Source organism: Ovis canadensis, chromosome 2, assembly GCF_042477335.2.
Source record: "Ovis canadensis isolate MfBH-ARS-UI-01 breed Bighorn chromosome 2, ARS-UI_OviCan_v2, whole genome shotgun sequence".
Lineage (NCBI taxonomy): Eukaryota > Metazoa > Chordata > Mammalia > Artiodactyla > Bovidae > Ovis > Ovis canadensis.
The window spans coordinates 205750575-205777905 of NC_091246.1; the positions used below are offsets into that span (position 1 = coordinate 205750575).

Sequence of the window (27331 nt, forward strand, 5' to 3'; positions counted from 1 at the left end):
TCTTCCTGCCCCCAATCCCTCCCAGCATCAGGGTCTTTTCCAATGAGTCACCTCTTTGCATGAGGTGGCCAAAGTATTGGAGTTTCAGCTTCAGCATCAGTCCTTCCAATGAATACCCAGGACTAACCTCCTTTAGGATGGACTGGTTGGATCTCCTTGCAGTCCAAGGGACTGCAACACCACAGTTCAAAAGCATCAATTCTTTGGTGGTCAGCTTTCTTTATAGTCCATCTCTCACATCCATACATGACCACTGGAAAAACCACAGCCTTGACTAGACAGATCTTTGTTGGCAAAGTAATGTCTCTACTTTTTAATATGCTATCTAGGTTGGTCATAACTTTCCTTCCAAGGAGTAAGCGTCTTTTAATTTCATGGTTGCAGTCACCATCTGCAGTGATTTTGGAGCCCCCCCAAAATAAAGTCTGACACTGTTTCCACTGTTTCCCCATCTATTTCCCATGTGGGAAAAACAAATTTCTTACACTATGGGATTAACAAATATTTACTTGGGAGATTTTGAAGAGAACTTGAATCATAGGGTTTATTGTATGTTTTGGTCCTGAATTTATTTTGCCTCAAAGATGTAATACAGTTTTAAGATTTATTTCTGATACTTGAGTATTACATTTTCTATAGGTATAATCCTACTAAAAATGTTATTTTTCAGTACTCAATCTGAAAGAGAATTAAGAACATGTAAGATTATAGAAAAATGGAGAAACCAAGAAAAAGACTAGAGACCAAAAGAGATTATATTTCAAAAAATACAATCATAAGTTTGAAGTGATCAGTAATAAATAAAATGCATATTGCCTACATGTGTGGGTAATTAATATGTAGAAGAAATCAGTATCACAAGTAAGATTAGGAATGGATCCCTAACCCAGGGATCAAACCCAGGTCTCCTGTACTGCAGGCAGATTCTTTACCGACTGAGCTACAAGGAAGCCTGTAGGGTGATAAAGTGGTGTCAACTGTTGAACTGACAAGAATGAGATCTGGAGACAGGCCAAGGTTACTCTGTGATGAGACCACACTTTGGGGGTCTCAGTGTAATCGTGCAAGAATCAAAGCAATGGGATAATTTTTTAAGGAAAGGTTGACGATGACAAACATTCAAAGGCCAATCGAGTATTTTGTTATTGATTTTATTTGCTTACTTTAAGATAGAAGATACTGTATAGAAAAGGGAAAAACCAGGGAAGGAGCAGAAATTGTAGATGAAAAAATGATTCGTTAGGAATGAATTCCTGAAAGAAGAAGGGAAAGGTGAGATTGGAAGTCAATGTAGAAGAGTTAGCCTTGGCAAAGAGGGCACCTCCTTCTCAGGTTGTCACAAAGAGGCTGTGGCATCTTTGGAGGCAGGAACTATATTCCTTTCGTACTCAACACTGAGGAGATACTTACTTGAAGTACAGTACTGTGAAGAAAACTGGCCACATACCAATAAAGAGTTTCTTTTTTGTTTAGTCAGAGAATATGTTTTCCACTGAGAGCAAAACCAAGAGAAATGAATGTCAGTCAAGATATTGTCAAAGGAAATTACCAATCTTGTCCCTTTTGAAGTTTTTCTTTAAAAGGAAACATTTGAACATAGTTGCAGTAGTTCAGTTATGGGCATGGCCTCATGTTTTTACTGATGGGCTGAATCTGACAACTTTGGAAAGCTACATTTCCGGTTCAAAAGATGGCATGTGTGAAGGCCAGACAAAATCAGAGAGAGTCTGAAATTTTAATTCCAGTTTAATCATTAATTAGTTCTATTTTTTAGATGAGAATTATTATAAGTCTTAGTTTCTTTTTTCACAAAATTAAGGGGGTGTCCTGATAGTTAAGCTTCTTTTAGCCTTAAAATGACTCTAAAAATGTATAGTATATTAGCTCTTGCTCACGGTAAAATCACCGAATGTACTTTTCTCTTTATGAATATTTCCCTTGCTTGAATTTCATGAAAATATTTTGTATGCTATTTAACTAATTGGAACATCTGATAACTTTGAAAAATCCTAAAAATTCAGTTGATGTTGCATGTGTAGATGCTAAGCTTAGAAAACACTAAATCAAATTGCCTTCCTATTAAATTTTTCTTTGACAGTGAGTTTCATTCACTTGTAACCTGCTATAAACTAGGCTACTCTTAGCCATTTGATAAATTGTTATTCAGAAGCATTCCACTTCCTCTTGGCAGTTAAAAGGGTTAAGGCCGTTAAAAAGTTTGACTCAGCTTAGATCTTCTTGAGTGTCTAGTTTATGGTTTTAATAGTCGATTTCAGTTTAGTTCAGTTCAGTCGCTCAGTCGTGTCCAACTCTTTGCGACCCCATGAATCGCAGCACGGCAGGCCTCCCTGTCCATTACCAACTCCCGGAGTTCACTCAGACTCACGTCCATCGAGTCAGTGATGCCATCCATCCATCTCATCCTCTGTTGTCCCCTTCTCCTCCTGCCCCCAATCCCTCCCAGCATCAGAGTCTTTTCCAATGAGTCAACTCTTCGCATGAGGTGGCCAAAGTACTGGAGTTTCAGCTTCAGCATCATTCTCTCCAAAGAAATCCCAGGGCTGATCTCCTTCACAATGGAGTCGATTTATCCCTCCAAATAAGTCACTTCAAGTGAAAAGTGAAGTCGCTCAGTTTTGTCCGACTCTTTGTGACCCCATGGACTGTAGCCTACCAGGCTTCTCAGTCCATGGGATTTTCCAGGCAAGAGTACTGGAGTGGGTTGCCATTCCCTTCTCCAGGGTATCTTCCTGACCCAGGGATCGAACCCGGGTCTCCTGCATTGTAGGCAGACGCTTTACCCTCTGAGCCACCAGGGAAGCCCAAGTCACTTCAAACTATCATCTTATGCAGAAATATAAGTAATTGAAGTTTGGTTGAATTACATATCATATTTCATTCATTCATTTGAGCAGACTTCCCTTACTAGGCCATGGAACCCCACGGAGATAGAAATGTGTCTGTTTCTGCTCCTCGGTGTATCATACCCCTTGTAGTTACTACAATGCTTACACATAAAAGCTGCTGAGTAGATATTTTTTAAATGAATGAATGGTATGATTTTACTCTTGTGGAGTTGTTAGGCACTAAACATTTGTGATTCAAATAGCCTTTTCCATTTGAAGATTTGTAATAATAAACCACTTCATATTTGAAAGTAATTGTATAAAATTACAATCTGTTCAACAACATTTAATTATGAAAAATATGTGTCTTAAGACCTTTTATGTCTGCTTTGGATTCTGCCTTGAGCTTTCTTTAGATCATTGAGCCAGACAGAGAAATCATGAAATAGCCAGATTAAAAGGGACATTTATTAGGAGTAGAAGTGAAGAGGAACTGAAGAGCCTCTTGATGAAAGTGAAAGAGGAGAGTGAAAAAGCTAGCTTAAAACTCAACATTCAGAAAATTAAGATCATGGCATCTGGTCCCATCACTTTATGGCAAATAGATGGGGAAACAATGGAAACAGTGAGAGACTTTCTTTTCTTGGGCTCCAAAATCACTGCAGATGATGGCTGTAGCCATGAAATTAAAAGACACTTACTCCTTGGAAGAAAAGCTATGACCAACCTAGATAGCATATTAAAAAGCAGAGACATTACTTTGCTGACAAAGGTCCATCTAGTCAAAGCTGTGGTTTTTCCAGTAGTCATGTATGGATGTGACAGTTGGACTATAAAGAAAGCTGAGCACCGAAGAATTGATGCTTTTGAAGTATGATGTTGGAGAAGACTTTTGAGAGTCCCTTGGACTGCAAGGAGATCAAACCAGTCAATCCTAAAGGAAATCAATCCTGCATATTCATTGGAAGGACTGATGCTGAAGCTGAAACTACAATACTTTGGCCACCTGATGGGAAGAACTAACTCATTTGAAAAGACCCTGATACTGGGAAAGATTGAAGGTGGGAGAAGAAGGGGCCGACAGAGGATGAGATGGTTGGATGGTATCATTGACTTGATGGACATGAATTTGAGCAAGCTCCAGGAGTTGGTGATGGACAGGGAAGCCTGGGATGCTGCCATCCACGGGGTTGCAAAGAGTCAGACATGACTGAGTGACTGAACTGAATTCAACTGAACTGATTAGAAATCGAAGAGTGACTGGACATTAAGGGAGTGTTCATTTGCTTATTGGTGCCTTTCTTTGGCCATTTCTTTAGAAGAGCCCCAATCCCTGTGTTTCTGATCACAACTTCTGTACCTATTTCTGTCTTCCCCCTTCTTCACATACATATTTTTCTTTTCTCTCTCTCTCCAACAGCTGTCCTATTTCCCCTTCTTCACTCAGCATATTAATCTCCTCTTGGTCTTTTTCCTTTCTACCGAAATGTGAAGGGCAGGGACGCTATTTCAATGTTGTTGCCTACAAGCTCTGTGGAATCAGTGATGAATATGACTCACAGCTCATTCTTGCCAGTGGAGCCGTAGCCCTTCTCGAGTAAGGATCAGACCTCTGCCACCTTTGTGCCACTCAGATCCAAGTTTCCAACTTCACTGATGATGTGTTCAGTAGTCCTTTAAGCTCATCAATGGGTGATTCCTTGTTCTGATTCTCATTACTATCATTCCAGTACCATTAGCCTTGATATTGCAGTAACTTGGGGTGAGGGGATCAAAAGAAGAGGTGTTCATGCATGTGACCGGGAACTTAAAGAGTATGTATGCACATATTCAACAGTTGTTGATTTGGCACTCATGGTGTGCAGGTATGTTACATAACTGGAGCAGCCATAAGGTAAGTGGCTCTAGATAACGTGAGAGTGGATGGGGGTTGGAGCAGAGATCATCCTTCCCTCTCTCATTTCCTATGGTTACTCCATGGTGCCCCGTTACTGGCAGTATCATGTGGGTCTTTTTGAATCTTGTGTTTACAATGTGCCAGTTTAAGGATTCCTGACAACCACCTTCTAATGTTTATTTTGTGACAGATGATCCAAGAGAGCCGATTTCTCATAGAAATGGCAGACACAGTCCAGGAAAAGATTGTGCAGTGTCAAAAAGCAGGTAATCTTCCCTCTTGCCCCTATTTTGCTTAGAAAGCATAATGATGATTCTTGCAGACTTTACTTTTTACTCTTAAAATTCAAATATTTTTATGTCATAGTTTAATGATACTTTGAGTTGCATTGAAGCCTTTGTTTAGCACAGAAGAGATCTAGATGATAGTAAGTGGGTTGTCTGTGTATATATAGAGATGGTATCTGAAGATATCTAGAGAGGTGAGGGTTTCTGAACTTGCTGTTGTGATTTAGGAACCGATCAAAGCTGTTTACTACTGATATGGAAACTGTGGTTTTACACTGCTGCTTAAGAACCACTTTAGTTTTACAATTTGAACCATAATCCTGTTAACCTTCTAGGCTTTTGCCCCATTTACTAGTCCTCATTTTAGGTCTGTTCTTTCATCAAGGGTGCAATGGGTCCCATGTCTCTTATGTCTCACTGTTTATCTTCACCTTCATCCACGCCCCTGTACTTTTCCTCTCTCTTGGATCCATGTTCTCCCTAATCTATACACACACTAGTGATTATGATAAGGAAGGTGTCACTAACAATTGCTTGATGTATATGCATATGATATACTAAACATATATGCTATGTTATTTAGTCCTCATAACAACTCTGCAAGGTAATCATCATTATGTCCAATCTACAGATAAGGCATCTTAGATTCTGAGAGATTGAATGAATTATCCCAAATACCATACCAACATGTGGCAAAGGTGACCTTTGAAGCTAGACCAAAATTTGAAAATGGTGCTCTTCACTACTGATGTTTCTGTTGAAAGGAAGCATGAAAATAATAACAATACCAAATACTACATTATGTTCCTATGTACCAGGCGTTACTTTGAGAGCTTTGTATTTGTAGACTTATTTAATCTTCACCCAGTTCCATGAGGTCAGTACTCTTTGTTATTGCCATTGCACCATTGAGGAGACTAAATGGCAGAGAGTTTCAGGGATTCATTCTTGCTCACGGAGCTTGTCAGTGGTAGGGCCAGGGGGTAGATCTAGGCTCTGCAGCCATGCTTTTACTATGTATCGTGTTTGTGATGTTAACACCAGGCAAGTTAATGTGGTTTAGGCTGCATTAATACAAACCTAGTCAGTAGAACAAGGAAGTGGTGGTAGAACCCTACCTCATGTGGGCTACTTCAATCCTATTTTAAGTACAATGTTCCTGGATGTCATCCTTAAAGAGAGACATTATAATAAGCTGAAACATGTTAGAATGTTTAATCTGGAGAAGGGAAAGCTCTGGTAGACTTTAATCCAATATCTTCAAATATTTTAAGGACTGCACTGTGGAACAGAGATTAGACCTTGTTGGTGAGTCTAGTTAGAACCAAGGGGTAGAAGTTTCAGGGAGAAAGACTGGCTTGATATCAATCATAGCTTTCCAGAGATGGAATGTGCTTACCAGAAAAAAATGTGATTCCCAATTCTGAGCTGCTAAGACAAAGGCTAGAGAAACAGATGATGGTGATGTTTTTCATAGTATTCAAGCTCAGGAGAATGGTTTAGCTGTAAATAACTAGGGCCATTCCCAAATTTGAAACATTTGGGTGTTTCCAGGAATGCTATTTTTTTTAAAACCTTTTTAGTTTTACTCAACATTTACTAATTACCATTGTTATCTTTGTAAGCTCCAGGCCTACTGTCAAGCCATATGGATGGTTCATAAGAAAAAGTAAGATATGTGCATCCTTCACATATGGTAGCCATTCACACATTACACCATTTTATGTAAAAACCAGGCAGAAGACAGGCAAGATGGATGCAACCTGTTGGAAAAATTTGCTTCTTAACTTCTCATGTCTTTGTCTATGTATTCTTGCTGTTTAAAATTTAATTTAATCTAATGCATTGATTATTTTTAGTTTTCCCTTAAGGATAGCCATTGGGTGGTGATGAACAGAATGAGAAGAGAATTCAATTTAAGGATTTATAAATTATGAGAGGACAGAAATGGGAAATTATATTTTTACTGATAATATTTTCACAATAAAATGCCTAAATTTCTGAAATTTATTCAGAGAATTCTCTTATGTTCTCTTTTCAAAGGCATGGAGTTCCATGAGGAGCTTCATAATCTGGGGGCAAAAGAAGGCTTGAAAGGAAGAAAACTCAACAAAGCAACTGAGAGCTTTGCTTGGAACATTACAGTATTGAAGGTGAGTGAAGTACTCAGGTGCCCTTTTGTCTTTATTTTTCTCTTCATTTTTCTAATTGGTCTCTCATCAGTGGTTGAAAACAGTGACTTAAAGTTGTTATTAAAGCTTGCTCTAATAAATACATACTCTAAGTGATGGGGAGATGCATACATGGATTGATGCACTTTTGTCCATAGTAAGGCAATGAGTTTTGTGGTGGAGGCAGAAGACAGCAAGACCTAATTCCATTACCTGGGGTGCATGTGTGTGTGTTCGCATGTTTTACTCATACGTCTACTCACGTCAGTATGGCTATTCTTGTTTGTGGAAGGAATAACATAAAATGTTACTGGAGAAGGATCCAACACAAGTTATTTGGGAAAGCCTTAAACTACAGACAATTTGGAGCCATTTAGGATTATTTTATTATAGGGACAGTCTCTATAAATACATTTATTTTTTGCAGAAATTTTGAAAGTCAGCTTTTTGAGATTATGATTTGCTCTGCTGAAATTAATTTTAGGACTTTGAAGTAACGACATCACTTTTCATATTTTGTTACATGAATGGAAACATGATTTAGGCAGTTGGAATGATTTATTCTTAACATTGTGATGGAGAAAAACAGTGACAAGCAAAATTAATAATTACTGACATTTAAAGAACACTTGTGAGCCAGGTACTGTTTTATAAGGTTTATATGAATTAACATTGTAATACTTTCATTAGCTCAATATTGTTATTATTCTCATTTTACAAGTGAGAAAACCAAGGCATTGAAAACTTATGTCTATTACCCAAGATCACTCAACTAGTGAATGGTGGCACTGGAGTCTGAACTCAGGCAATATAGCTCCAGACCAGAGCCTGGTCTACAGAGAGATACTACACGTGTTTATGTGAATGTGCTAAGTGAATCATAATACATTTCACAAATGCTTATTAAAAATTCAGCCCACAAATATTTGGTAAGCTCCTATTATGTATTGAGCTCTCTGCTGTGCACTGGGGACCTATGAAGAACAAAATCTATATAGACCCTAACCTCATGAGTTGACAGTCAGGGGGCAGGAGATGAGGTGGGGGGAAATAGGCATCATTTGCTTAAGAGGCAGGAACTTTGGTGTTACTATAAAGAGGAGCTTATTTTATAATGCTTGAGTGCGATGTGGCAGTAACAGCCCTGAAACATGCTTTCTGTTCATCATATATTTATGTGGGCTTGTTAATGTGCTGATTGCTGAGAAAAGAGCTATGGACACAGGTATCAAAAAGTAGTACCTGGGTCCTTAAGATTAATGTACCAGGGAAGACAGACATATGACTAATAGCAGCCATTGGTTATTCAACATTTCATATGTGATTAAGCGTTCGTGACTAAATAGTTTATATGTGTTTCCTCCTTTCCACTTTGCAACAGCTGTGTGAGACATCAGCAACTCATGCTGACCCTCATATGACCCTGTCCATCTCACAGATGAGGAAATTGAGGCTCAGGGAGGTTTCAGTTTCTTCCCTTCAGCTGGTAGATGGCAGAGCTGAGATTTTAACTCATGTGCATGGTTCTTCCCACAACCTGTCCTCCTGTGTCCTGTGAGATTTCATCCATGGAGCTGAGTCCAAGCAGCCTAGTTCAGGGTTGAGGGCACAGGCTCTGGGTATAGGCTGCCTAGAGCTGTGAGGCTTTAGCCAAATTATGTAATCTCTCTGAGGGTGCTAACATTAATAATACCTCCGCCCTGGGTTTTGTGAGAATGAAATGAGTTAAAGTATACAAAATATCTAAGTCATGGTGCATGAGACTAGACACTATACAATACATCTCTACCTATACTATTACCCTACAGATGTGCTATTACTTTTGCTAGAGTGAGGATGACTATTGGAATATAAGGCTTTTGGTTTTTATAATTTACAAAATCAATTAATTAAAAAAATTGAGATATAATTGTTAGTTTCTCTGTTAAGCTTCACTGTTTTCTGAGGTTGGTGTGTCTGTCTTAGTGACAGGAGCTGATTGCTAGATGTGTGCATGCTTAGTTCCTTTAGTTGTGTCTGAATCTTTGTCACTCTGTGGATGGTAGACTGCCAGTCCATTGGGTTCTTCAGGCAAGAATACTGGAGTGGGTTGCCTTGCCCTTCTCCAGGGGATCTTCCCTACCCAGGGATCAAACCCGGGTCTCCCGCATTGCAGACAGATTCTTTACTGTCTGAGCCACCAGGGAAACCCTTGATAGGCTAGATGAGGCCTATCAAATGCTGTACAAATCATTCTAAGAGAGCTGTTTTGAAATAGAATCAATCTATTATTTTAGCTCATGTACCAGCTACTAGTATTTCAGCTTGAGCACTAGGAACTTAAACAAGGATAGTGAACTTTTCCAAACTTCTGACATTTCTTTGCCCTCCCCATTGTGTTTAGTGGACCTGTTAATCACCTACCCTTTCCTCAAGGGCTAAACAAATGACTTCCTTGGAATTTGACTGTTTAGTTGAGGGACAAAGCGTCCAGACATGTTTTTTGGAGACTGTGTACTCTACTGGTGACTTTCTGAGAAGAACCTCCTCTTTTTATTTCTTGCATCTTGGGTCTGAAGATTCATTCATATTCCCTGGTGATTCAGACAGTAAAGCATCTGCCTATAAGGCAGGAGACCCAGGTTCGATCCCTGGGTTGGGAAGATCCCCTGGAGAAGGAAATGGGAACCCACTCCAGTACTCTTGCCTGGGAAATTCCATGGACTGAGGAGCCTGGTGGGCTACAGTCCATAGGGTCACAAAGAGTCGGACACGACTGAGCGACTTCACTTTCACTTTCTTTTTCACTTTCATATTTTAGTGGGGATTTGCTTAGTAAATTTCCTCATACTTTTGTCACATGCCATTAGGCAACTATTACAGTTATTTTCCTCCCTATCTTTCTTTCACTTCTGAGCATAAAATTGAACTCTCTAAATAGCTTCTTTCTTCATTTGGGATGATATGATGATGCAGGTCTTCATGACTCAGTCTGAAGTATCTTTTCCAGATAATCATTGGACTGAGATAGCTTCGTCTCATCCCACCCACACATGCCAACCGTTCTTTCCATATGTCTTTTCTGCATGCTGTCCTTCAGAAGAGAGTTCTGTTTGATTATTAGCATAATATCAAAATCTTACAGTGAAAGTCTTTCCTGTTCTTTTTGTCTTCCAGAAAGAGATTCTACAATGTCACTTGCACAGCCAGCTTATTGTCCTAAATAGTTTTCCATTTTGGAAGGATTTGTTTATGAGAATTATGAAGGTTTCTTAGAAAGAGATAAGAATTTATACTACTCACACATAAAACATAATGTATGATGAAGTGGAATTCATTTAAAATTTTGGACTCTACCCAAAATGATTTGATTTTTTAAGTACAAAAAGAATTTTATTGAGAGGTGGTCACACCTACAAAACTGAATTAGTAAGAACCTGAGAGTAACATTTTAGTGAGTTTCCCAATTATTTATTTTTCTGACTTGCCCTGTCTTTTTTAAGGAAATAAATTCCATTATCTTTACATTTTTAGTAGTTTGATTAAAAAATCAGTTTTATCAGATTGGAGAAGTGTCAAATAGAGATACATGAGTATATTGAAATATAATTAGTAAACATTTTATTATCAAGGAAAAGTTATAGAGTATAGATCCCTAGAGTTTACAAATAAAACAGTTCAGAAGTAGCTGACTTATTACTTGTTCATGAATTTCATCACTTACTAGTTGAATGCCATGTGTCAAATAGATTATGAATAAATGATTACTTCATCAGCGAGCACTTTTATTACTTGACACATATCCATACTTTCCTTAGAGAGACTTTCAGTTTATAATTTAAAGCTTTACATTGTATATCATAAAAAACTGAGTCTCTTTTATAGATTAATGTTCAGTAGATATGACTAATCTTTTTTCCACTTAACTTTTTGGTTTTCTGTCACTGCTTAAGCTTTGCTCCTTCTGTTTTTATCTTGATAACATTTTAATTGTCTTTGGGAAGAGCAGAGGCTTAAACTTCTCACCTTACCTCTCCTTGAGTATTTGCGTCTCCAAATTTTAGGCTCTCAATCTCTGGGAAATTTTGCTACATAAGGGAAATTGCATGAATGTCACTAGTATGCTTTCTAATAGAGCACATTTGAAGACTTTGCTCATTGTTCGGAGACAGGAAAAGAAGGGACACAGGATGATGGGTGAATGGGAAGAGAAGCATGAGAAGAGGCATCATCTGTGGAAGACTGAGTGACAGAAGGAATGGGGTCACCCTCAGCGGAATGACCATAGATCCTTCAAATCTTTCTCTGCGATCTTGTGTGCTGAGGGAGTCCAACCAGGCTCTATTGGCAGCCATAGTTATTGTGCCCCTGGGTGCTGCTCTGAGGTTGTATAGAGAAAGAACGTATCCAGGGTCCTCCATGTTGTCCGTCGAGAAATTCTCTAATGGTGTTCTGTCAGCTGCTGGCTGTGTTTGTAATAGAGGCTTGAGAAAGGCTAGGTTTCCTCCTGAGCCAACTCATTCAGAAAAGAACAGCTATTTATGAAGTCTAGAAAGAGACCTCCACTGATAACAACGCATTAATAATGCACTATTCTTCATACTGATATTACCATCAATTATTAAGAAGTATAAAGTGGGCAAGAGTACAGACTCGAACCAGATCCTTTCTAGCTGTGTCGTCTTGGGAAAATTTCCTTTTCTCTCTAGGCTTCTGAATCAGTTGGAATATACCAGATTGTATGATGATAACAAAAATGAAAATCTCAGTGGCTTAAAAAACAGTAGCTTATTTCTTGCTCACACTGTTTGTCCACCAGAGTCAGCAAGGGTCACGTAGAAACTCGGGCTAATGGAGGGGGGGAGGTTCTACCTCAACTAATCCATCTGTAATTTTAGAGGTAGGAAAGCACAAATCGGTTTTAAAATTTTCTGCCGAGTAGTTTAAATGTTTACATGTCCCTTCTGTTTAAATTTGACTGGCCAAAGAAAGTCAGATGGTCATATCTGACTTCAGGGAGTTGGGAAAGTGTATATACATATATATATATACACTATATATATATATAGTGTATATATACACTTCCTTGAGGAAGGGGGGTGGAAATTGGTGAATATAATCTACCAGTGACAGGTTCCTCAGCCATATTTACCTCATAGGGTCATGATGAGGACTAAATGAATTAATGTATATATAAAGCAATATCTGATATATAAAAATGCTATCTAAGTTTGAAAACATTCAGTGCTTACAGTGAGCAGTTAAGTGATTGTCATAAAATATATTAAGTAATTTTAAAGGTCACTCTGTAAAGTTATTATTATTACACTCCTTTTTACAGTAGGAGAAGTGAGACTTGAGAGATTAAGTAACCTTCCTTTGGACATATAGGTAGTGAGTGATGGAGTAGGGATCTAATTCCAAAGTGCATGCTGTCAGCCCATTATGCTAGGCTGCCAGACAATATATAGCCCCATAATATTGATGGGTTGTATAAACTGAATACTTTATGTATATCAGATATTTTACTAAGAGCTTTATTATTTTCTTCCAAGAGAATGAGTGTCCTATTCAGCTGACATGAATATTCTAGACACCTTGACAATGTATTCATGCTATTCAGAGTGGTACGTTGAGATAGTGTGGCTTGGCACCACCAGTTCTCCTTGTTCTGACATTCCATTCACCAAACAACTCTGTTCTTAACTTGGCTTCCCAAGTATACTTTTCTAGTGGAGATGGAATAAGTTGATTCAGTGACATAACTAGTCCCATCTGCCTGGCTGTCTCTGTGTATATGAGTCAGTTAACTTCCTTTTTTTCTTTTTTTTAAATCAGTCCATATCTGATGAGCTTGGTCAGCATGAATCAGCAACCCAGGGCCTGGCCACTGCTGAGTGATTGGATGCAGCTGAGCCCCTGGACAGATACCATTGAGATTAAGAAAACAAAACAAAATTAACAACAAAAATGAAGCTGGACCCTAGACCCACCCTGAAAATCCAGCCAGCGCCCTGTTTCTCTTTACTGTTCATGGGCTTTTAGTTTAGCCATTGCCATCTCCGCATCCTGAGACAGAGGGAGCTTAAGAGCCATGCCTCCAGCAGAAACTATGCAGAGACCATACTCCCATTCATATTTCTTCCTTCCTCCACAGCTTCCGTTCTGCCTTTCACATCCTCTTTCTTTTATCATGTGAGCTGTTATATCAGAAATTCTGGAATATTTTCCCTTTGAATAATAAACCTGAGTTGATTTAGAAATGAGGTAAAGTCCCTATAGGTAAATTCCTCAGGCTTCACTAAGAGGAAGGGAGCCTTCTGTGAGGCAAAGTTGAGGAGCCTCTGAGTCATCGATTTGGAGAAGCAAGGTTCCAGGGGTTTAAGCAAAGCTTTATTTTTTTAATTTTAATTTTTATTTTTTTAAGCAAAGCTTTAAATTGTTACATGTAAGAAAAATACTTTCCAGGAATACATACAAAATAACAAACTCCTGGGCTGTGAATTCCTGTCTGTGTTATCTTAGAATTATCTAAGAGTTTAACATATAGAAAGTTGGACTATGAATCTAGAAATCTGTAACTAATTAATATAATTTAAAAAATTATTTTATCTTCTCTGGGGCTAGATTTCCTCAATTAAAAATAGGATCAGACTTTATGATAGCTGGAATCCTTACAGGTCTTTACGTTTTTTGATTATATGTTATTTTCAATTTTTTTCTGTGACTTAATTACATTATGTTACTTAAATACATAGATCCCTTTGTCACTAAACTTATCAATAGCATATATCTCTCTGTTATGTCTTACTCCCCCCACCTTTTGTTAAAACCTGTGACACTATAAACCCAAATTATACTCAGTTTCTATCCTTACTTCCCACAGTCTCCCATTGTGATCCCTCCTACTGTTACCCAACTCAGGTTTGGCTGCTTGTTGCTCAAAAGCCAATAATTTGAGAGGCAAGTGTCAGTGAAAAGGAAAGGTGCTTTAATCAGAAAAGCCAGCATTCTGGGGAGAAGGTGGGCCCATGTCCTGAGACCAAAGATTCCTGCGGGCCATGGCAGTTTTTAAAGGCAAAAATGGATGGGAGAAGAATCTCAGTGAATCTTTGAAACTGGAGGTTAGGTCATTATTCTCCATTGTGTGCAGACTGACTGACTCTTCAAATGTTATCTTGGCTGAGTGATCTGCCTGCAGGCTTGCTTAACAGGACTACTAGGGGTTGAGAGCTAACCACTCTTTAACTACTTAATTCTTCATTCTTTTTATCTACGGAAAGGGTCAACAGGTTAGGCAGGGGATGTTATGCATTCAGGAAAGCATAAGTCAGGAGCTGGTTTCAATTGCTTAATGATTTCATTCCTATAATTAGCTGCTATTACAGTTAGAAGGGAAAAGAAATGGGAAAACAGGAAAGGGGCAAAAGAGCTGCTTTTTAACTCCCCACACTCAAACATCATTTCATTTCTGTGGGATTGGGGTGAAGGTCCAGCTACTGTAACTTCTTTGACATAGGATGATGTATTCTCCAAATGAAAGATGTCAACATGGGTTTGAGCATCTCTTTGCTGACAGTTTGTTTGCCTGCTTACATATACAGGTGAAACAAGCTACGATTTTTTTGATGCCCAAGAAGATATAGGTTATTATGAGCAATAATGTTAATTCTATTCTCTTGAGGCTAGTTCTTGGAATTGTGCTAGCCATAGACTCAGCATTGCTCCAGATGGAGCAGCTTATGTCATGCCCTCTGGTGGATGTTACAGTATCTGTAAAACAACTCAGGAATATGCATTAGACACCAAGTCCATGACTCCATTATCCTAATCACTAACTGCTCAAACCTGCTATTTTGTGACTCTGGGAGCCTGGGAGACTTCAGCTTTTCTACCACCAAGAGGCAGGGGACATAGTGGGGCTTCTGTGCTTGGTGGTGGTGGGGAGCCTGCAGGGTTCTACTTGTTTCCACAATTGCTATTGTCTCCTTTCCTGACCACTTTTCCAAATAAGATGGTCTCTACTTACCATCTTGCTAGGAATTTTTTTTCTGTTTTTTTTTTTTAAATTGTGGTAAAATACATAAAACATAAAATTTGCCATCTTAACCATTTTAAGTTCATGGTACTAAATATATTAATAATGTTGTACAACCGTCGCCACCATCCATCTTCAGAACTCTCCTCATCTTGTAAAGCTGACACTCTGTCCTCATTAAACTATAACTCCCCATTCGCCCCACCTCTAGCCCCTGGAATCCACCATTTTACTATCTGTCTGTATGATTTTTGACTATTTGAAGTATATAAGTTCAATAGTGTAGTACTTGCCTTTTTGTGACTGTCTCATTTCACTTAGTGTAATGTCTTGACTGTTCATCCATGTTGTGATATATGTCAGAATTCCCTTCCTTTTTAAGGCTGAATAATATTACTTTGTACACATATTTTGCTTCTTCATTCATCTGTTGACAAGCACTTGGACACTTTTACATTTTAGCTTTTGTAAGTAATGCTGCTATGAATGTAGATGTACAAATATCTCCTTGAGGCCCTGATTGCTGAAGAATTGATGCTTTTGAACTGTGGTGTTGGAGAAGACTCTTGAGAGTCCCTGGGACTGCAAGGAGATCCAACCAGTCCAACCTAAAGGAGATCAGTCCTGGGTGTTCATTGGAAGGACTGATGTTGAAGCTGAAATTCCAGTACTTTGGCCACCTGATAAGAAGAGCTGACTCATTTGAAAAGACCCTGATGCTGGGAAAGATTGAGGGCAGGAGGGGAAGGGGCCGACAGAGGATGAGGATGGTTGGATGGCATCACTGACTCGATGGACATGGGTTTGGGTGGACTCCGGGAGTTGGTGATGGACAGGGAGGCCTGCCGTGCTGAGGTTCATGGGGTTGCAAGGAGTCGGACATGACTGAGTGACTGAACTGAACTATGATACTTACAGATATATACCCAGAAGTGAAGTTGTTGGAACATGTGGTAATTCTATGTTGAATTTTTTTGAGGAAACACCATACTGTTTTTCACATCAGTGGTCCCATTTTATGTTCCTATGAACAGTGCACAAGAGTTTCAATTTCTCCACATTCTCACCAACAATTATTTTCTGGTTTTTTGATAGTGGCCACCCTAAAGGGTATGAGGTGGTATCTCACCGTAGTTTAGATCTGCATTTCTCTCATGATTAGCAATGTTAAACATCTTTTCAAGTGCTTATTGGCCATTTGTATATCTTCTTTGGAGAAATATCTATTCAAGTTCTTTGCCCATTTTTGAATTGGGTTATTTGGGGGTTTTGTTGTTGAATTTTATAATTTCTCTATATATTCTGGATATTAATCCATATATCCCAGATATATGATTGGCAAATATTTTATCTTGTTCTGTGGTTTGCCTTTTTACTCTAGTGATACTGTCTTTTGGTGCACAAAGTTTAAAGTTTTCATGAAGCTTAATTGGTCTATTTTTTTCTTTTGTTGCCTGTGCCTTTGGTGTCTTATCTAAGAAACTGTCACTAAATCCAGTGTCGTGAAGTTTTGCCCTATGTTATCGTGTATGAAGTTTTAGATCTTTGGTCTATTTTGAGTCAATTGTTATATATTTTATTAGGTAAGGATCCAACTTCCTTCTTTCACTTGTAGATATCCAGTTTTCTCAGCACCATTTGTTGAAAAGACTGTTCTTTCCCCATCGAATGGTCTAGGAACCCTTGTCAAAAATCATTTGACCATATTTATATAACAGTTTGTTTCTGGGTTATCTGTTTTACTAATATTCCATTTAGCTTGATGTATCTAAGTGTATGCCGGTATCACACTTTTTTGATTACTGTAGCTGCTGCAGCTGCTAAGTCGCTTCAGTCGTGTCCGACCCTGTGCGACCCCATAGACGGCAGCCCACCAAGCTCCCCCATCCCTGGGATTCTCTAGGCAAGAACACTGGAATGGGTGGCAATTTCCTTCTCCAATGCATGAAAGTGAAAAGTGAAAGTGAGGTCGCTCAGTCATGTCCGACTCTTAGCGACCCCATGGACTGCAGCCTGCCAGGCTCCTCCGTCCATGGGGTTTTCCAGGCAAGAGTACTGGAGTGGGGGATTACTGTAGCTATGTAAGTTTAAAATCATGAAGTATGCATCTTCCAGCTTTGTTCTTCTGTTTCCAAGATTGTTTTGGCTATTCAGGGTCTCTTGGGATTCCAAGTGAATTTTAGGATGGGTTTTTCTATTTCTGCAAAAATATCATGGGGATTTTGATAGGGTTTGCACTGGATATATAAATTGCTTTTGGTAATATTGGCGTTATTGCCTTCCTGTTGTAAATTTTTGCAAACAGAGTGATCTTTTATTCTTTCTTTTGTTCTTCAAGGCCTCCCAGAAGTGAAATACTCAAAAAACTGTATAGAAGTTCTGATAATTAAATTCAGTTTATAATGCACAAAAGTTCTTCTACTCTAGAAATACAGATTATAGTCTGTTAAACTCTGTAGATTAAGTGCTCTATAGTAAAAAGAAAATTGTACAGAGTGGACCACATAAGTAGTCACTGCTTAAGACATTGTCATCTGTTCACCTACCTAGCCAGCTATCTACTAAAAGACTTACCTACCAACCTAAAGAATTTCCTATATTTTTAGGTTAAGTGTGTCTTATAGCTAGTGGACAGAGTGTTGCTTGTTGACCTAGTATATATCTTCTCTACATTTATTTTACATTTATTTTAAAATGTATTTTCATTCTTGACCTATTAAATGTTTTAAAAATAATATTTGAATTTTGGTGAGCAATTATGATACTTGTCGTGCCAGAAATGTTTGGTAACTGAAATTGGGAAAAGCAAAACAGTGATGATACCAAAATTGAGGATGTGATCCTAGTGGTAGCCGGTTTAGTCTCGCTCAATCTAGCAAGCCTAGACTCACTTGTAATATCAGCCAGCTGCCTTACATTGAATGTCATTTATCACCAGGAAGAAGGTGGCAAGTGAGAGAGAATAGATGGATAATAATTAGAAAAACAACTCTGATCTCATGTGTCAGTACCATTCATTATCTTTGCATACAAAAGAAAATATTATTAGGCCTCACGAAGTAAAGAGTATACATTTAGAAGGCATAGCATCCATTCCAGAGTTTTATAAATAAGAAGGTGCACAACATAAGAGAGGTCTCTAAACCACACATTAGCGAATAATAATTTTTTTTTTTGCAAAACCACATTCATCCATTCAGTAAATACTTATAAGCCCCAAGTTGGGTTCTAGGCTCCATGCCTAAGAATGTACTGGTGACTATAAACATGGTCTCATGGGGCTGACACTCTAGTGGGAGAGGTAGTTACTAATAATCACACACTGTATTAAATTTGTCTCTGTGATGAGTGCTGTGAAAGAGAAGTATGAGAATGTTCAGTGGGATTTGATCTAATGAGAGGTCAGGAAAGTCTTCCTTAAGGAGGTACCAGTTGATCAGAGAGCAAATATTGTAGCCTTTTATTGATTTCAAAACCCTGCCTTGTATCTTGATACTTGAGTATGGTTGCCAAAACAATCTGAAAATAATGCTGAAAAGAAAACAAATCAAAATAAAGATGTGCTAGACATCCTCATCTTGGTCTGGGGAGTTCTAAAATGTCTGCCTTGCTCATTTAATTACCACCATTAGCATTATAGATAATTTGTCATTATATTGGATCCAGTCATGAGTCATATTGTTAATTACATGTGAATTTAATAATCTGTCTTCTAAAAAATAATCTGTAGCAACATTCTCTGTCCATATGCATCCATAAAATTCATTTGACAGCTTGTAGTTGTAGAGAAGGATGCTAAAAGTTTTGCTTTGGAGTGATTTCTGTGATTTAAAGCTGAAAAAGTGCAGAGAGAGAATTATAGGATATACAATATGAACTGTATTAGTGTTAGAAAAAGTAAATTCTTTTTCTATAATAATTAATGCATGTATAAAAATAAAAATGTCACAAATCTAAAGTGTTATTCCAAATAGACCTCGTCCAACAACATAGGATGGTTCAGATGGAATGTTAATGCTTCTTAGCAATAAGCAGGCTGGTTACATGGCATCCAGGTTTCTGCCTAGGGTGGCTGCATCCCAGCTGTGCTGCCCAGGAGTTTAGAAGAGATAAAAGCCAGGCTGTTGACATGATGATGGAAGCATAGACTACTTTACTTTATCTTCAGTAGAACTAGGTACATTTGCTTTTTCAGATGAAAATGGCATTTTATAATGGTCTTGAGTAATTCAAAAGGGGCAGAGTCTAAATGAATAGACACATGATAGACTAGAGGACCTGGCTGTAACTTGTGAGGTTATGGAAGGTCTTGCTTTTCTTGCAAGAAAACTTTATTTAGAGAAAATATGTTTCTACACAGAGTCTTAGTCTAAGGTAAGTTTAATGCCCTTACTCTGTTAACTATTTTCTTCAATGATATGTGGAAACAAAAATATTGATAGCAAAAGTGTTTTGTTCTAATTTCTTATATCCTTTTTAGGTTTCTCAGACACAGGCTCCTCTTCTTTCCTTGTTCTCTAGGGAGAAAATGGGATCTATCTATCTATCTAACTTTCTTATTCTTAACACAAATCAGAGCAACATGAGCTCACTACTCTGAATGTGCATGTAAGTGTGGTGTGTACACTGTCACATAAAAACAAACCCATATTTAGGTAAAGTAAGATTTTATTCAAAAGAGTTATTGCATTGTAGAAAGGGAACCATTGCAATAAATAAGGAGAATGATCCTTTCATAAAATCTGTTACCTTCTTACAGATCAAGTAGAAACAATTTTTCTTTTACTAGAAGAATCTTTTACTAGAAGGCTAGAAGAGCCAGGTATGGGGAGCAGGTGTCTGGGTTGTATGATACTGAGAGGCCATTAAGGGGCTGAATGCTGGCTCAGGCTGGGGAGTGGTCAGAGTTCAGGTCTTGAAGGAAGAAGAGAAGCTTAAGTTTGGCTGAGTCAACAGTCCAGCTAATCATTTCTGAAAGGTAACTTGGAGTGTCTCTGTCCAGAATTGGTTAACGAGGAGGGCACCTGTGAGTCTTATCTAGGTCATATGGTGAAGGGTGGCTCTTGACTGTGAGCTATTTCCTGGAATGCAAAAAGCTGAGTTTCCTAAACTCCCTGTCTTCCAGGAGCACAGGGCTTAGGTAAAGTTTAACATTGTTAACATACACACATACATATATAAATATGAATGCAAGCAATGTTATATATGTGTGCGCATATATATGTGTATACGTGTGTGTATACATATGTAAATATAATTGTTTAAAGAACATTTTAAGTTAAGAATAATAAAATTAGATGTTACTCTTTTAAAACCATATTGAAAAGATCATAATTTTCCTCAATCCGGAAGTGTTTATCTTCCAATTTAGTTAGAGTTCTCTTATTTTAAGTCGATCCATTGTGCTCAAATACACAGTGTGTATGAGATTACATACTCATGGTAACAGACCAGGGTTGGAGGTGGGAGGATTTTTTTCTCCTTTATTTCCTGCTTCTTGTAGGACGTTTTAGTGTTGTTAATCACTCCCCATATATCAGTGATACTTCAAGCATCTGTAATAAGAGAAAGTACCTATTCACTAATGCAGAATAAGTAGGAACTGAATTTCCCATTTAAAGAAAAATCTATGGCTTTATGAGAAGATTAACTGTAGATATTTTGAAAAAGAAATCTCTTTGGATTTTTAAAAGTAAGTTTCGTTTATTAAGGTTCATAAAAGATTTACACACAACTATTCAGAAAAGTATTGGAATAAGAAAGAAACATCATCATTATCGTCATTATGACCATCGTATTAATGTTTTGAAAGAAGGTAATTTCAGAAGGGAAAAGACTCCCTGTCACAGAACTGTGACTTAGCATTGAGTCTTAAACTTTTGAATTATCATATGATTTTATGGAAAGGTTATCAAATTATTAGGTAGAAGCCATTTGCTTTCAGAGACAAAGAAAAATGTAGGTTTCTTTCTAGCTAAAGAGAATCATTCAGTCTGCTACAAAATAGACTAACCCCTTCTGATTTGGTTTGTAAATCTGCCAGAAGGAAGCTATGTGTTCTAAAAATAGCCAAACTCTTTGAGTGTTTATTTAAAAGATAGTATTCTCAATGGAGTCTTGAGTCAATGGATTCAGAGATGGAAAGTTCTTAAATTACTTCACAATGTATTCCAGGATAAAAAGATGGTTCTTTACACTTCTTAAAAATATTGAAGGAGACAGGCTTGTTTGTTTATTGTGGATTTGATATCAACTGAGAAACCAATATCCAAGAGTGCTAATATATGAAGCTGGCATGTAAATACTTATGTATGAAAGGTGTGTTTAATAGTAGCTACACCTTAATATTAAATCTGAATAAATGAGACTAATGATTCTTAACAATGTATACTGTGTATCCTCTGAGTCAGTTCATGAAGTCTTTTCATGTAATCTGAAACCAGAGAGGGAAAAAAACCCAGCAACTTCCTTCCTCTTCTATCTATAATACATTTTTGTCTGGGAGAGGAAGAATAGCATGAAAAGAAACAATTATGTGTATATATAGTGTGTACTCCTTGTGGGTATGCATGTGTGTTATAGTATGGCCCTCTGAGTACTTTCTTAGCTACTAAATTACAGTTATATCACCCAGATTGAATCATTTCTGTCACCCTTCACTTAACAACCACTGCCTTATGGATTGTTGAGTTGTCTCAGAAGCAGTTTCTTCTTGAACTTCCTCTCTGGTCAGAGGGAAAGGGAGCAAATAGTAAAGTGGTTACCCCTGTTTCTACTCCTTAAATAACTGCTCCTGGGAAGGTCATTTCCTTTAGCTCCTTTGTCAAGGATACCCAGGAAGACTTTTCACAGAGACCCTGAACTATAGCTGGCCTTGATAATTAATCACATGAGATTTTATGAATTACATTGAAGTTAAATATCAGTGCAACCAAAATTAGCTTCCTGGCGCTCTTTTTATTTTATTTTATTTTATTTTTTCTTTTCCTGGCGCTCTTGATTAGACATTTCTACACCAGTGTAATTTCCTTTTTGCAACCTAAAGTTTAAAAATCTGATCGTTGAATGGGTCAGAGCTGCTATGCAGTAATATTACCCTGTAAATTGTGTACTACACAGCTCTAGGGGACGCCATTCCCTTGGAGTCTATGTGAATGGTGCCCTCTGGATCTGTCATATAGCTACCTTGAAATGGTCAATCTAATCATTTTTCTGTTTTCCATAAAGTTTTCCTTTATTGAAAACATAAAGCAAAGCCTTCTGTTTTTCATAAAGTTTTAGGGGAGTGTCTATTCTTATTACTTATATTAATTTTAATTATTGCCTACCACAGTGATTTTTCCTACTAAGATTTACATTTAAGAGAAGTAATTTCAAAGTATCCATGTGCAATATGTGTCTTTTTATGAAGCTGCCACTTCTTATCTGTCTATTGAAGTGCATTAGAGAAGCTCAGTAATCTAGAGTATTGTATACATCAAATGAAGAAATTTCATTTGTAGCTTAGCTAGATCTTAGCTTTAATTGGTTTTGACAATCCAACTTGGCTGGTTCCATTTGCAACTCCAGATGACAGAAACAAGAGGCACTGGAAAAATAATATCCGATTCTCTTTTCAAGTCTATTATGAGCTTGTGAGAGAACATTTAATTAATATTTTTTAATCTTTAGGAAAAAAGTGTTCTAAATTCATTTAAGAGGATTGAAAAACAACTGTTTTTTTAAATAGCCCAATTAAACTTGAGTAGGAGGAATGTGTTTTGATGTTTGTCTGTCAGCCATAGGAAAGAATTCCAAGTTCTTGGCTGGATAGAAGGTGCTGTGTGATGGGGCCTCTGCATCTCTCTGCACCTCCACTTCAGGCTTCAACTTTCCCATAGTTTTGTGGTTCCTGGGCTTATCGGCAGTTTCAGGACTCTGTGGCTTCACACTTGCTGTTCCAGCCCATTGTAGCATTGTTTCTGTCCTCAGTCACCTGACCAGCTCCTCCTCCTCGCTCAGTCCAGCTCAGGGTCAACTATTACTTTTCTAAGGCAGCTTTCCCTGCTCTTTGCTCTCCATGCCCCCATTCTTTGATTTCCATCAAAACCTCATAATCTTCCTGTTACTGCTATATTTGTAGCTTGTATATGATTTCACTCCTGTATTGCAAGGATTTGTTCCCATGTCTTTTCTCGTACGAGGTTGCACTCCTTTAGGGTTGGGGCTGTGCCTCACCACGGTGCTGAGTTTTAGCTGAGAACACAGAGGATTCCAGAAGCTAAGCAGCTTGTTCAAGAGAATATAACTGACTTGGAAGCAGCAGAGCTCAACATGGACCTCTATCTGTGTGACTCCAAAGCTTGTTCTTCACATCCACGGTCATGGTGTCCAAGGTGACCACTCAGTGCCTCTGTGCCTGTTGGGGTGACAGGTGTTTCTGCAGTTCTTGGCAGCTCCATTCCTTCATGGGGCTGGTATTTTATTCTCTTCCTTCCTCCTCCTACCACTGGAAGGTGTCATTTTCCCTGGCCTATTCCTCCCCAGGCTCATCTTTTCTAACCAGGGCATTCTGTCTTCACAGAACACAGGCTCAGAGCAGTGGGCATTAGATTGATAATCTGGCTTTAGCTTTTTCTTTCTAGAAGCTCACGGTCCACTTTTATTTTTCTCATCCTCCAGATACTTGTCTTCTATCTGTTCGGCAACTAGTGACTATTCTCAGGTTGTATGTAGAGTTGCACAGTTTTCCAGATCATTCTTTCAGCTCCTTTCAGCCATTTTCCTCAGTTCATGCCCTGTAAATGCAGTGTGCCCACACATACAAAATAGTCTAAGTATACAATATAGACACTTTTTGGTGGCCCTATTCTACATTTTACAACTAGTTCCTGCATTCAATTTTTTGTTATATCAATAGAAGCAGCAGATGGTATGAGCTCAAGATATGTTTGTTGAATGGAATTATTTGAATATAAACCCCAAATGATATTAAAAGTTGCCCTAGTGCAATAAGACTTTAGTCACTGTTGCCTGTAGTTGCTCATAAGAGGATTAAAAAAGATACTTTAATTATCTTTGAATTTTTTTTGTCTTTTTCCAGCATGGTTCAGATACCATTAACAATCCAAGTGACTGAACTTTAGAATTCTTTATATGATCGTTTTTAAAATCTGGGTAACTTATCTTTTGAGTTCCTTCTTCCCTTTGTGAATCATCACCATCTTCATCACTGTCACTCTTTAAATATTTATCAAGAGTTCATCATATACCTAGTGCTATAAATATATGAAAATGCCTTGAGAGTTTGCTCTCCTTCCTGGATTTACTTACACCTCAAATAGGCAGACCTTCTCCCACTGGTCTTTGTTATTCCTGTGGAAAAGTCCTCTAATCTTGAGATCATCATTGTTTTTATTCAACAACTTAGAGGTTTATTGGAAAACAGCTCTTGTGTACACCAGAAAGAAATGGGACATTTTCAGGAATACTCACTGTAAAACTGGAATCAACCGTATGACTGGCTGAAATTGATGAATTTGATTCTCTTAGAAATATTTTTTTTTAATACAAAATGCACTTTAGCAACAACAACAAATAATAATAATAATAGTTAATGGTTATAAAATGATTATTCTCTGCTAGACAGTGTTCCAAGTGCTTCATATTTATTAAACCATTCAATTCCAAAACAACCAGATGATGTAGGTACTACTAATATTTATGACTTACACATGAGGAAACTAAGAAGTTAGGTGGTGGCTAGGTCAACTAGCTAATGAGTGGCAGAGCCAGAATTGAAATCCAAGCTGTCTGGACCCAGAATTCTTATCTGTCTATGACAAGACTGTTCCACTGGTTACTTGTCTGTTTCACATATAACACATGAAAAAACATATCGACAATGGTAAAGCCATACTTTATAATAATAATTAAACCCTAAACTAACAAATCTATAATTGCAGAGGGAGTCTTCAGATGAGCAGAGAAAGGCTCTTTGTTCAAAGTACAATAGGCAAACTATCCCCCCAATTTTTTAAACATGGGTTTCCAGTGTGATTGGATGTATATAAGAAGTCAGCTTGAGTCACAGAATGCATATGTTGAAGTCTTAATGCGCATAACCTCAGAATGTGACCTTATTTGGAGATAGTGCCTTTAAAGAGGTAGCTAAGTTAACATGAAAAGTCATTGGGAAGGGGTGTCCCTAATCCCATATGATTGGCATCCTTATAGGAAGGTGATATTAAACATAGACACCCAGAAGAAAGACCAGGTGAGGACCCAGGGAGAGGTGGCCATCAATAAGCCAAGGAAAGAGGCCTCAGAAGAAACCAACCCTGTTCACACATTGGTATCTGACTTCTATCCTCCAGAACTGTGAGAAAATAAATTTCTGTTGTTTAATCCAGCCACCCAGTCTGTGTTTCTTTTCTTTTTCTTTTTAATTTTTTAAATATTTAATTTAATTTATTTATTTGGCTGCACTGGACATTAGTTGTGGCTTGTGAACTCTTAATTGCAACATGTGGAATCTAGTTCTCCCACTAGGGACTGAACCTGGGCCTCCCACACTGGGAGTGTGGAGTTTAGCCACTAGACCACCAGGGAAGTCCCTGGTCTGTGTTTCTTTGTTTTGGTAGCCCTAGGTAACTAATACAGTAGTTGTCTTTATCAGTTTGGGCTGCTATTACAAGAATACTATAGACTGGGTCGCTTAAACAGCAGATTTTTATTTCTCATGGTTCTGGAGGCTGGGAAGTCTGAGACAAGTGTCAGCAGGTCTATTTCTGGCGAGAACCCTCCTTCTGGTTTCCTCACATGGTGGAGAGAGAGAGAGTTTAAATTTCTTATTCAGTTGCTAAGTTTTGTCTGACTCTTCACCCTTTTATAAGGGCACCAGTCCCGTCATAGGGACTAATTACTTCATCCAAACCTATTTGCCTCCCGAAGTTTCATCTCCAAATACCATCATATTGGGGATTAAGGCTTCAACAGATGAAAGTCCATAGCAATAACCCAGGAAGAAAAAGATTGTAAAATTTAAGTTTTCTAATATAAAACTCAGTAGGAAAAAACATGTCACAATTTTCTATTGATCATTGGCCCAAACTGTAATTTACTTAGAATGCATTTTACTGTGATGTGGGGTGTGTGTAGTCACATGACTTGTTCTGGATATGGGTAGGTAGGACAGTCTTCTTAGTGGTGATTAGACGAATTCCACTGGTTCATGTCTCCCACCAAATACATAAATATATCTGTTATTATTCCATTGGCTCCTGCCTCCCTGGAGAGGTGGAGAGATAATAGGTATATACAGGGCTTCCATGGTTGCTCAGATGGTAAAGAATCTGCCTGCAAAGTGGGAGACCTGGGTTTGATCCCTGGGTTGGGAAGATCCTCTGGAGGAGGGCATGGCAACCTACTCCAGTATTTTTGCCTGGAGAATCCCCGTGGACAGAGGAGCCTGGTGAGCTACAGTCCATGGGGTTGCCACGAGTTGGACACAACTGAGCGACTAAGCACAGCACAGGTATTAATGTATCACTGATATACCTATTACTGCCGGCAAAGTTCCATCTAGTCAAAGCTGTGGTTTTTCCAGTAGTCATGAATGGATGTGAAAGTTGGACCATAAAGAAAGCTGAGGGCCAAAGAATTGATGATTTTGAACTGTGGTGTTGGAGAACACTCTTGAGAGTCCCTTGGATTGCAAGGAGATCAAACCAGTTAATCCTAAAGGAAATCAGTTCTGAATATTCATTGGAAGGACTGATGCTGAAGCTGAAGCTCCAATACTTTGGCCACCTGATGTGAAGAACTGACTCACTGGAAAAGACCCTGATGCTGGGAAAGATTTAAGGCAGGAGGAGAAGGGGCTGACAGAGGATGAGATGGTTAGATTGTATCACCTACTCAATGGACATGAGTTTGAGCAAGTTCCAGAAGTTTGTGATGGACAGGGAAGCCTGGTGTGCTGCAGTCCATGGGACTGCAAAGAGCTGGACATGACTGAGCACCTGAACTGAACTGAACTGATCACCTATTATCACTCCACCTGACCTTGAAATTGCTATTGGTATCACAGTCATCCTCTAGAAAATTCTTGTTAAAAAGGGCCTGAGTAAAAG

At 38.3% G+C, this 27331-nt stretch overlaps 1 protein-coding gene across 2 annotated transcripts in view; it reads left to right on the forward strand.

The window, feature by feature from the left end:
• Positions 1 to 27331, forward strand: part of PLCL1 (phospholipase C like 1 (inactive)) — a 370849-nt gene that overhangs the window by 311671 nt on the left and 31847 nt on the right. For both annotated transcript variants that reach the window (XM_069577931.1, XM_069577932.1), the window contains 2 exons: positions 4934 to 5009; positions 7074 to 7183. In XM_069577931.1, the coding sequence (XP_069434032.1) occupies positions 4934 to 5009; positions 7074 to 7183 (186 nt within the window). The remainder of the gene's footprint in view (positions 1 to 4933; positions 5010 to 7073; positions 7184 to 27331) is intronic.